Source organism: Manis javanica, chromosome 12, assembly GCF_040802235.1.
Source record: "Manis javanica isolate MJ-LG chromosome 12, MJ_LKY, whole genome shotgun sequence".
NCBI lineage: Eukaryota > Metazoa > Chordata > Mammalia > Pholidota > Manidae > Manis > Manis javanica.
The window spans coordinates 97,443,882-97,456,164 of NC_133167.1; the positions used below are offsets into that span (position 1 = coordinate 97,443,882).

Sequence of the window (12,283 nt, forward strand, 5' to 3'; positions counted from 1 at the left end):
TTTTTAAGTATTAGTATTTTTAAAAAGTATTAATAAGGTTTACAACCTGCATGTTAGTCTAGGTTTTTTTTGAAATCACTAACTTTCCCTAAGAATCTTCCAGAATAGCTTTGAGGTTTCATTGAATGTGATTTCACTGAATCATATTCCAATGTCCAGAGGGTCTCCCAATGACATTATCAGCAAAGAGCTCACTTAGAGACCTCCACACGGACTTTGTGAGCTGGCAACAGATTCAAGTGGCAAAAAAGCTCCCCTTCTGCAGTCTCAGGGCACAAAAACATGGGACAAAAATGGTAGTACTAAAGACGAAAGCTGCAAACAATAATTTTTCAAAACAAAACAAAACAAAGAAAGGCAAGGGAGTAAGGATACAAACTGCAAAAGAAAGTTGTGCTTTTGAGAGGAATTCATATTTTTCTAAAGTGAGGATTATCCATATGAAGAAATATTGTTCAGCCATAAAAGGAATGTTGTAATAGGCAGAAACCTTGAGAACCTCAGCTAAGTGACAGAAGCCAGATACAAGAGGCCGCCTGTAACATGATTCCCTTTATGTGAAACGTTCCGAAGAGGCAAGCCCGTGGAGACAGAAAGGAGCCGTTGGTTCCCGAGGGCTGCGGAGGTGCGGACAGGGGCGTGGAATGCGACTGACTGCTAACGGATATAGGGTATCTTTTGGGGATGACAAAAATGATCTGGAATTAGATACCAGTGAGTTGTGAACGACTGTAGTGTACATTTCAAAAGGGTGAACATTACATCTCAATATAACAGTTGGTTAAAAAAAAAAAAGTGAAGTCTTGACGTAAAACCTTGACCCTAATTGGTCATTTTCTTGTCTTCCTATAGGTATTAGTGGCTTAGACTACTCACAATATACTGGGCTTCATTTTTCAGGATTTAAAAAAGACACCAGTAAACAAGTCATTTTATACAGATTTTAAAATCTCATTGCAAGATAGGAAAAGGATTCCAGACCCGTATTACTTCTCTAGCTGCCGAATCCTTAACTGACTAACAGACAGCCAAGCAGAAGAAAACTTTAGTAGCAATGCAGTACATGACCTACCAAATTTGCTTTCTCTCTTGACACCCTTTTTTGTTCTTCTGATTTCAGCTTTTCATTTAAAGCATCATTTTCACTCTTCAGATCATTGATTTGTTTCTAAAACAGTGAAATATGGAATGTAAGTTAACACACAGACACCAGAGATGTAAGCAAATAGACACAGAAACATGCCTAAACTACATAAACCTCAAGAAAGATGACTTTTTTTTTTTGGTGGGCATTGGGGTGAGGTATTGAGATGTACCTACCTCTAGTGATTCCTTCTTCTCACAAAGTGAGTCCTCCAGTGATTTCTTTTCCACTTCGTGGCTTTTCTTGATTTCTGGAAAGACGGGGTATTTTTTTGAGACAATAACATCCTATGAGATCATTATATTCTATAGCTGTTAAAGCACAGAGATGTACAGTTGATTATGAGGTGGTGTGACGTTACTTTATATTTGTAGGATGCTTTTATGTAAACGAGGCTGTTTTCAAATTAGCCTATGAGGTGAGTAGGGCAGATATTCCCAGTTTATGACTGGGAACACTGAGGTCAGGGTCATGAGATCCCGGCCTCAGAGCTTTCTGCTCAGAGCACGACCTCACACGCTGGCCTGGCCTGTGGACGCCTGGCCTGGAGCTCCCCCGCTCTTTGCACTGGCCTTTCATGAACTGAACACAAGTCTAAAATTAATCCTACTTCTGGCAGGAAGGAAGAAGGGCAATGTGCACTAAAATCTGCCCTGGGCCAGTCCCTTTTATGTCACTGTCTCTGACTTCACAGGACACCTCTGCTCTTCTGATGAGAAGGCCCCTGCTAAAGGCCGCCCCATGCTTCTCCCTAGGAGGCACTGAGCGTAGTCTAATGGCTGCAGCTCCGCGGCCGATCGTTTTCTGAAAGAAATGGCTTCCCGCTCTTCTCCCTCTACATTGACCCTTCCAACTGTGATGCAGTCATGAGAAAAGATTCTCATCTTTATTCAACCAGTGGCCAGCTGCATTTCACAGCGGTGCTGGCGAGAGGGGGACTTTGTGTGGCTCCTGTACTGTGGCCACGATCTAAACTGACACCTTAAGTTCCCCAAGACCCAGAGTGGCAAAGGGCAACTAATGCCAGAAAGGCCCTGAAGTTCTCTAAAAGTTCATCCTATTTCCTGAAAGGCTGGCATTTCTGACAGACTATTACTTGCATCTGCCGGGGAAAGGGCACTTGCTGACAACGAGCAATGACAGAAGAAACCAGAGACACTCCAAACCGAACACCACCGAGGGGTCCCTGGAGGGGAAGGTTATAAAATCATCTCCGTTTTAAAACTTATCACACGGTTCCATTAGATCTTATCCTTATTAGACAGGGAAAGGCATTCTTGCCTGAAAGCGAGCTTTCATAGGCCTTCTTCAACAATTCTACTTTCTCGGAGTGGCTAGCTTCAATTTCCAACTTGGAAGTTTCGTGGGCAGCATTCAAGTGGTCGAACTGTAAGAAAAAAACAGAAGCAGTTTACCAAGTGAACTTGAAAGCTGTAGGCAGAATAAGAAGCAGCACTTACTCTTAGGAGATACAAGCTTGCATTCCAGTTACAGGGCTCCCTAATGCACGTAAAGAACAACCCAGCTCGGATTTGCCCCTCCCGGTTCTATTCTCTTCCCCACTTCGGGAGCCCAAAGACACAAGTTCTCCAGGGTTCATGGCTGCACAAGGCCAAGTCCATCTTAAGGAATGAGAATATATTTCACAGTTTCAAGGACAGACCACATAAAGCTCCGTGTCCTTAGCACATGCCTGGCAGACAGTAGGCACTCTATAAATATTTGCTAAGTGAAAAACCGATTTTACAAGGAGGCAAGGAAATAAAAGATTAATGATACATTAGTAAGTGAAAAATATGCATGATTACAAGTGCCATCTTAAAAAAGACGAAGAAATGCAAACTAATGTCTGAGCAGCACAAAAACAGAATGCTCACGAAGGAGTAAAGTGTTTTCAATTTTATCTTTTTTTTTCTTTTTCTCTTCCCTTCTTTTGCTCAACATATGTACATTGAGCGTAAGAAAAAATTTTTTAAATCTTTTCACTTATCTAAATAAAAACCAAAGAGAAGTTCATCAAGGGATGTTCATCATCACACTGCAAGTATAGTTACAGTAAACAGCCAGGGCCAAGAACATGCTCAGGTTCCAAACGCACAGACCTGCTCTTGCAATTGAGTTTTATACTTCTCTGCTTCTTCAATGTAAATGTTCTGCAGCTTTTCACATTCACCAGTGTAAAATTCTTTAAGCCGATTCTCCAGCTCCGCTAGATCAGTCTTGTGCTGCTGGTTCAGCTTCTGGACAAATCCTTCATAAGCGGTTTGCAACTCATTCCTGGCTTTTTCTAGTTTCTCACAGGTGGTTGAAGCAGTGACTGAAAAGAGAAGGAAAAGAAAAGGGAAGATGACTTAACCTGCTAGGTGTCCGACATTCATAACATTCACACACAGCTGTGATGACTCTGGAAGCACGAACACAGGACTCTCAGAGAACTCAGTTCTCTTGTGACCAGATTTTTCATAATAGTATAGAAGTGAATAAAAAGGACTAAGAGGAAAAGGTGTCTGGCAGGAAAAACCAAACAAGGAAAACAACTGTCTAGCGAAAAGAGAAGTAACCGAGAAGAGCCAGGTTCCCACGTGAAGAGGCCCTTTTCCGTGGAGACCGATCAGTGCAGATGCCATGAGGAGGGAAGGCTCTGATTGGCTGAGGCATCTCTAAGGCTGGCCAGTCAGCAAAGAACAGGGAAGATCACAGAGAGCAAGTGGATTTTAAGCTTGTTCTTAATTTTGCACTGATTCCAAAAATACAGCAATAAGAACAAAACATTCAAATATTTTGAACACAAAACACCAGCATATAAAAACTTCAGGAAAAACACATTCTAAGAGTTACAACATGAATATATTGAAGGTCATTATTTTTAAAAGGTAAAGCAATTTGATAAACCTAATTTAAAGTCAGAGCATCTTACGGCTTCACCACCACTACCAAAAACATAATCACTAACAACACGTGGCAGAACGTGCACATAAGCCACGCACACATCCTACAGTGAATCCCGGAAGACGGCGGTCACTTCTTAGGAAGCTGGCCTTTGGACCTTCCCAGCCTGCCGTTCTGAATGAAAGCACAGGAAGAGGAGGGCTGCCTCTCCAGGAGGGGGCGTGTTCCCCGGATCCCAGCGTGCTCACAGACCAATATGAAATGGGCGCTGGCAATTCTGTCAAATTAATCCTTACCCCTCTTTTGGTAAGGAGTATGCATTTCTGGATTGCAGAAGGAATAGGATTGTTTTAGGGCAGAGAAAAGGATAGTTTACATCGATGATCATTCTACCTAAGTAACATGAAGCTGGCTGGTGCCTAGGATGAATTTCTGGCAATGCTGCCCACTTGTTTTCTTGGGCCCACGCCACGTGGCGGTAGAAATGCTAGTCACTGCCCCATATCAATATCCTTTCAGAGGCAAAATGGACCATACAGAAATAATGACAAAGAGTAGTGTCTGCCAAAGTGAACCCTTGACATTCCGATAAATCCACAAATATTCATGGAAGGGGAAAGGAACTGACATTAAAAACAAAAACACAACAAAAACTGCGATGACTGCCACGGAGTGGGGCTCCCTAATATGCTGTCTGAGCCTCACAGAAGTCCTGTGAGACCCTTAGCACTCAGCGAATAAATAAGGGAACCAGGAGCGGGGGCTCGGCATTTGCCCGTGGGTGCAGAGCTGAGGAAGGGCGAGGGCTGGACTGCATAAGCAGTTTGCATTCTGACTCTGCCCCCAAAGCCTGTGCTCCCCCCCACCCCGCCCAGGACCCCTCATGCCAGGAGCTGCTGAGAAACGAGATGGAGCCTCTCCTCGGGGGCTCACTGAGAAGACAAGACCCGCATACATGAGAAGCAACGGTACTGGGCAGCACCTATGGGCCCAGTGAATGGCACTCCTGGTACTTTATATCCAGCTAGGGTGGTACGGATTAAAATTTACCATCTTAATCATTTTTAAGTGTGGTATTCTGTGGTATTAAGCAATTCTGTGGTATTAAGGACATTCACACTGTTGCACAACCTTCACCACCATCTATTTTTCCAGAACCTTTTCCCCAAACCACACCTTCATACCGCTTACACCACCACACTCCCATTCCCCCGGCTCCCCTCTGCCCCTGGCAACCACTGGTCTACTTTCTGTCTATGAGCTTGACAATGCTAAGTACCTCATATAAATGGAGTCATACAGAATTTGCCCTTTTGTATCTGGCTTATTTCACTCAGCATGATGTCTTCAAGGTTCATCCCGTGTTACATTTAACATGTGTCAGAATTTCCTTCCTTTTTCAAGCTGGGTTATGTTCTATTGCATGTATATACCACACTGTGTTTATCCATTCATCCATCCGTGGGTATCTGGGCTGCTTCCACCTTTTGGCTAGTGTGAATACTATAGCTGTGAACATGGTCTACACGTATCTGTTCAAGTCTCTGCTTTCAGATGTTTTGGGGATATACCCTGTAGAGGAATTGCTGGATCATATGGTCATTGTTATTATTTGAGGAACCACCACACCGTTTCCCCAAAGTACCACGCCACTTTACATGCCCCCCGGCAGTGCACAAGGGTTCCAGCTTCTCCACACTCTCACCAAAGCTTGTGATCTTTTTCGTTTTATGATAGCCAACCAAATGGGTGTGAGGTGGTATCTTGTGGTTTTGACTTGGTGCAGACTTTTAAATTGAGGCATGCGATAGAGATATGATTCTGAGAACGAGGGTGAGAACTGAATTTTATCGTTAGCAGTGTGGGAGGCTGCCGGGGAGCTCTAGGACTGGAGTATTCAACAAGGCAGAAGAGCTGGAGATAAGACCAAGGAGGAGATGGGGGCCGGAGAACAGACCATCAAATGGAATATCGCTGACATCAGTCCTTGGGACTAAAAATGGCACCTAAGTTTTTTCTTTGAAAGAGTGTAGTAAAAGATGATGGCTGTGCTGATGGGTACAGAATACCCTCTTCATTTTTTCCTTTTATTACACTAATGTCTATCAAAGGGGAACACCGTGATTCAAGAGCAACTGTTAGGCAAGCGAACACAGCACTAGTTTCTACTGACATGCTTTCCAAAGTACACAGATTCAGTGGTGGGGCCACAAGCGTCCTTGCGTGGATTCCGCATCAGACTTCCATATGACGGTTGGCCATACAAAGATATTTTGCAAGCAGTCGATCAAGGCATCAAGTAGCTTTCTCATCAAAGAAATCTTGGTTTCATACAGCCTTTCCCCTTACCTCCTTGGAATTTCAAAGTTAAAAAAAAAAAAAAGTAATAACATGATTCTAGCCCATCTGAATGCTGCTATCAGAGACAGAAATGTCTTGAGTGAACCAAAAACTAGAAAAGCTTCTCTGTGGTTAACAGGCTACCCCTGCTGAACTTTAACCTGTCTGCTAGTGCTCACACCACTGTCAGTTTTGAATGTGTGTAATCATGGTGCATCAGACTTCAAAATCAAAGAGAATCTATGGAAATTTTTTCTCATTAGCAATTGGGCAGTGCTTTCTCTGTTTAAAAAAAAAAAAAAAAAGAACCTTAAATAGTGTTCCCTCTTCTTGGCCACTCCAAGTCAGGTGAGGGAAGACAGACGGGAGGAAAGGGGAAAAATGGGTCAGATGGGGTTGCAGGCAGCTTGGTGCCCAGCCCTCTGCTCCGGGATGGCCGGCGTGCTGCGCAGTAACAGCTGGGCTGACACCACCACATGCACAAGCACGCAAACGGCCTTACTTGGAATTTGCTGGCCTGGGCTCCCGAGGAAAGGTTTTATTTGACAAAAAGACCTCTGAGATTCTTGTCTCAGGGACACATGTGTCCACGTTGTATCAAGGGTTCTCAGAGTGATCCGCTGGCTGGACACAGTCTGGGGGGCCATGGGGGACACCACCCCATGCCTTTAGTTGTGAACTTCTCCATGGGTTCATTACCATGTAGGACAGGCTCCGAATGCCCCCGTGCTTGCTCTCACCCTGGTCCTCTACCTTGGCTGTTTCTCCAGAATCCCATTCACACAGAGCCAGACACCCAACAAAGCCAAAACCCAAACCTAAAATCTTTCAGAGTCTGGACTGAGTACGCAAGGTGTTTTTGTAGTGTTAGGTGATACTGGTTCCGAGGCGTTATTGCACAAATACAAAATGCACCCAGTGCAAAACCGTCCTTTCGTCCTTTGTGGTTCAATCAGCCCCAAAACGTAAGGCCACCTCACAAACCAGAAGTCAGCCTTTTCACCCTGGGATGAACCAGGCCTCAGAATTCCAGGTCAAGAACAGAAGAGGAGAAGCAGAGGCTCTCTGACAGTTCGAAGCATGGATGACTGAGCAAGGAAAAATATCAGAAGGGGTGAAATGCTGGAAATTTCTCCTTTTCCAGTAGTTATTTGGATGACATCTAGAAAAGAACCTGACATCTCAGTCCAATGTAATTTCTGGAAAACAGAACTGGGTTCATCCCAAGTCTGTGAGCATTCAGCCCAGGAGTGGCAGTGTGGCCACTGCCTAAGGACTCTTGGTGGCCTTTCTAAGAAGGGGAGGATGGAGGTTTACTAGATTTCCATTTGGTGTTGGAAAATTGTACTGTTTACAGACCAAATCATTCCATGACCATAGCCCTAAATTGTTAATATTCTTTTGAAATGATACAGTGTTAATTTTTTAGATCTCAGTAGCACGCTCCATCACAAGACAAACAAATCTTAAATTTCTCAGGAACGTGTTTGAATTCTCAAACTAAATAACTGTCTTAACAGAACAGACCTACAATACTCAGGTTCAAAACTTAGTCACACTATTTACCTGCTTTGTGCTTTGAGCAAGTTACTTAAGCCTTCTAAGCCTATACTTTCTCATTTTTATTTTTTAGGTGGAGACAGCATTGGTGCCTTCCCTGCAGGATTAAATACAATAATACATGTGAGGCATCTGGCCCGGTGCCTGACCAGACAAAGGTTGCAATAAACGTTACTGCTGTTATTGGTAGCTTTGCAAAAGTCCACCAATTCAATGCATTTGAAGAGCCCTCACAGACATGCTTGGGACAGAAAGTGACAGAAGCAGCGTCATCTGCATGGTATTCAAAGATGGGCACGTGAATGCACACAGGATCGGGGTAGCAGTGCACGCCCACCTCAAATCTCCTCTGTCTACTGTTCTTCACATCACACACAATGGGATTTTTCCCAACTCTTAGGTGACTTTACCTAAATTGGATGTAAAAATATATATTTAAAAAAAAGGAAAAAGAGAACTGGAGAGGTAAAGTCACACGAAGATTATCACTCTCACAATGTCAAATAAGCGACTGTGCGACAGAAAGAGGAGACAGACCAAGAAATAAGATGACCCCTTCCCTCAACTGTACACCACACTTTCTTCCAGATGCTTCCAGCTGGCCTGCTGTGGGCACCCACCCATCTCTCTGCACCATAGCAGAGGGAAGGGAGCTGCCTGCATCCAGCTGGGGTCCCCCCCTTCTTGGTCTCTGGCCACTTGGGAAATCACACACCTGCTTTCACTCCTGGGCACCCCTACTCCTGTCTTCAACAACACACACACACTTCTCCTGGTAAACATACTTGCTTTTTTAAAAAAACGTAATGGTGAATTTTGGATTTAGCTTCACCTGGCTTCCCCAGAGGCAATCTTAGAGAAGCAGGGGGCACTGGTCAACACTGAGGGTTTACCACCGCAACGATACAAATGACTCCACTATGGACTTTATTCAGGTTTCATCAGTTTTTCCACTAACGCCCGCCCCACTTTGAAGGATAAACCTTACTTTAGGATAACTTGAGATTCTTGAAAAGGTTGCGAGGACAGAATGGAGAGCTCCCCGACACTGCTCACCCTGTACCCCCAATCGTTACTGTCATCTATTCCCAGAAACTAGCATTGAAACAGTATCATCAACTCAACTTCAAACTTTGTCCTTTTTCCCTTCGATTCCAGGATCCAGTCCAAGACCACACATTGCTTTTAGGGGTCGTTGTCTCCTTAGTTTTCTCTGATCTGCACATGTCTTTGTTTTCATAATCTTGACAGTTTTAAAGAGTCAGGTATTTTATAGAACATCTCTCAGTTTGGGCTCATCTGACATTTGCTCTGCATTATTCATGACCCAGCAGTTCCACTAAAAAGAACTGATCTTACACATATACTCCTACACATATAAAATCAGGGACAGATGAGGCCACTCACTGGCTCATTTCTCTCACAGCAAAACATCAGATTCAGCCTAATGCCTATCAGGAAGGAACCGGTTAATTATGACATAGCTATTTAATGAGATACTTTCTGAAAAAAAAAAGATTTTTATGACTGTTTAATACAAAAAACATATATATACATATGCACACACATCACACTTAAAGAACTGCTAAGTGGAAAAGCAAGGTGCACAATGTGCTACCAGCTATTTATAACAGGAAGGGGAAACCAGCTGTTTATAAAAGAAAGGGGAATCTTGCTCTGGTCCACCCCAGCCCCAGAACCAGGAACGAGACACCACCTTCTATCACAGTTGTGTGACCATTTCATAATATTTACTCTATGCAGGGAAGTCCAGGCATGTCACACTTCCAGGGCCAGTGACTATGTAGGCTACTCTCTTACGGTCTAATTTGTTTAAAACCGGAGACGTAAAGTAACTGAACAACGTGATCAAGAAGCCATTTTTTAAAGAGAAACTGCAACTTTGTGGAGAGGCCTCAGCCTACAGAACTAGCAGGGAAGGGACCCGGGCACCCCCATAGCAGGCGTTCCCAGCTTTCTGCATGTTTCCTGATAAGCAAGGCTGAGCAAATACCACCTGCTCTGCTGACCTTACAGTTTGGTGAGGATAAAGTAAAATAGATACTATGGTATTTTGTAGAGCTAGTGCTCACAGACCTTCTGTGGACTGAAGAGCCCTGGATTCCGTTTCCCCAAAGGAAATGACTTTTTCCCATGACCTAGAAGCTTGGCAGACGTGTTGTAGACAAACGTGTTTTTCTAAATTTCAGAATTCGTTGCAAACGCTTTTCTGAGTGTGCTTGGGAATTATATGAATCAACGTGAAACTGATTTCAAAGCTCTCCACGAATCGTAACTATTAGGAATTAACTTTTACAAAACGCCCGTGCCATCAAATCAGTTCTCCCATAAATAACACCACCTTACCTTTAAAGCTCAGTTCCTCTTTTACAAAGTACTCTTATATTTATTATTCATGTACTACAGGAATGCTTTGAGTTAACAAAAGAGGTAGGGTCTTAAATCCAGCTTTACCAGAGAGGGAAATAAAGTGGCAGGATCAGACCCAGAACTCAACGGGCTCGGCTTTCTTCAGTATGCAGGTTCTACAGTCCACCACGTGGAACCTGATCTGTGTGGCTATTTTCTCAATGAGAAGCACAAGAAAGAAGTTAATTCATACACACAGTGGACACCTCAGAGTATTAGGGTTTACTTCTCTGGTGGAAGCAATGAAGACTCTAAGATAAGGCAGGTAAGAAATGATCTTTCTCTCCCCTACACAGATTAGTCCTGACAAAATCTCTGCATGTGGGATGGTGATCTGGCGCGGTCAGCGGATCTTGGCGTGTGGGGACGAGCTGGGCCTCCACAGGGCCTCAGGTTCTCCCTGCCAATAAATGGCTGCAAAGGCTTTGCTGTGTTTCAACCTACTGGCCAACAGCAGGCTGCAAAACAGATGCTCTCATAATCGCAGACATTCTGTGGACCAACAAAAACATTTAGGCATGAAAGTGGATCAGAGACGAAAGCCTGGCTGAAAAATGGATATAATGTTCTCAGCTCAGGCCTGAGAAAAATGAGTGAAGACTTTAATGTGATTGCACTTCAATCAAAATAAGTGATTTAATATTAATGAAAAGGTGATTTTTGAGGCAGGTACTATTCTGCCTTTCCTTCTCCTTGATGATTTGTTTTCAGGGTGCAAAGTTCAAAAGGGCAGGTGAAAGCTGCTGGTATGTGTAAAATTTGGAAGCCTACGTACAAGAATGGACTCAATTCAGTTGGACTTTTTGGCATTATTTCCTCTCCTACAGTGCCTAATGCTCACCTACTTTTCTACAGAGAAGAAACAACATTGTGGATGGCTGGTGCCGTGTCCGCGAGTGGCCCGGCACGCACCAGGATCTGCATCTCCTGGATAATCATTCCACGTGGATTCTGGGCTCCATTCCCAAGCCAACCTGAGTCAGAGCTGGGACTCGTATCCTAACAACCAGGTTGTTTTGTTACACAGTGAAGTTTGAGAACCACTGCGCTAGACAAACAATGTTAAATTAGGAAACACTGAACATACCGAAACTGAACAAGGGCAAGGAAGACGACTCTATGGGCTTTCAGAACAGAAGATACCTGAGCGACGCTGTGCATCTGTACAGGTGAAAGCACATGGTCTCTTCTCTGTAGGTAGAGCCAGTCTAAATTTAGGATAGACATGGGTACAGAAAAGGAGCTAAGTTTGAGGGGGTATCTACTCCACCTTCAATTGACCCAGTGAGATAAAGAATTGTTTGGGTATACAGTTGGTTTTCATTACATTGATAGATTTCTTTCATGGAAACCCACTCCAAAATCACTTCTGGAATTTTGCAACTCAAAAGTGACTTAACTGTGAAGAGTTTGAGAAGTACTTTAAATAGACAGCCTTGTTAAACCACAGCTGTAGACAAAACTAGTGACAGAGTTAACACATTCCATGAGGTGTCAGGTAGCCTCGAGTTCACAGACACCAGTTAAGTGTTGATTGGACAATTTGTAACACTGCTTTTGGCAAAGCCAAGTTGCTCTTCCCTAGCAGATGATAACAAGATATATTCTAATCTAGCAATACCTCTTGAACTCTTGACTCCAATAAAAAGATTCCAAGAGCAATCATCAATGCAAGCTAGTGTTTATATCAGATGATATTCCAGCCTTTCAAGCAGTTTCATCATGCTTGCCCTGCTGTGGTTTGTAGAAGTTTGAGAGTCTAGCCATCCTAAGCTCTTATCCAAAAACTCAGCTTTCTAACTGTCTGACCTTAGGGAAGATTCTTCACTTTGGTCCTCAATTCTTTCTTTCTTTTTTTTAAATCATGTAAACCAGTAGACTTAGAGCTGAACACTTTCATTAGGAAAGAGTATGCATTCA

At 43.5% G+C, this 12,283-nt stretch overlaps 1 protein-coding gene across 13 annotated transcripts in view; it reads right to left on the bottom strand.

The window, feature by feature from the left end:
• Positions 1–12,283, bottom strand: part of MTUS1 (microtubule associated scaffold protein 1) — a 129,925-nt gene that overhangs the window by 7,025 nt on the left and 110,617 nt on the right. For 12 of the 13 annotated variants that reach the window (XM_073219101.1, XM_073219095.1, XM_036997049.2 and 9 more), the window contains 4 exons: positions 3,247–3,461; positions 2,426–2,531; positions 1,321–1,394; positions 1,073–1,168 (listed from right to left, as the gene is read on the bottom strand). In XM_073219101.1, coding sequence (XP_073075202.1) covers positions 1,073–1,168; positions 1,321–1,394; positions 2,426–2,531; positions 3,247–3,461 — 491 coding nt within the window. Of the gene's footprint in view, positions 1–1,072; positions 1,169–1,320; positions 1,395–2,425; positions 2,532–3,246; positions 3,462–12,283 lie in introns of those variants that run through there. The other variant, XR_012124014.1, reaches the window with a different exon arrangement.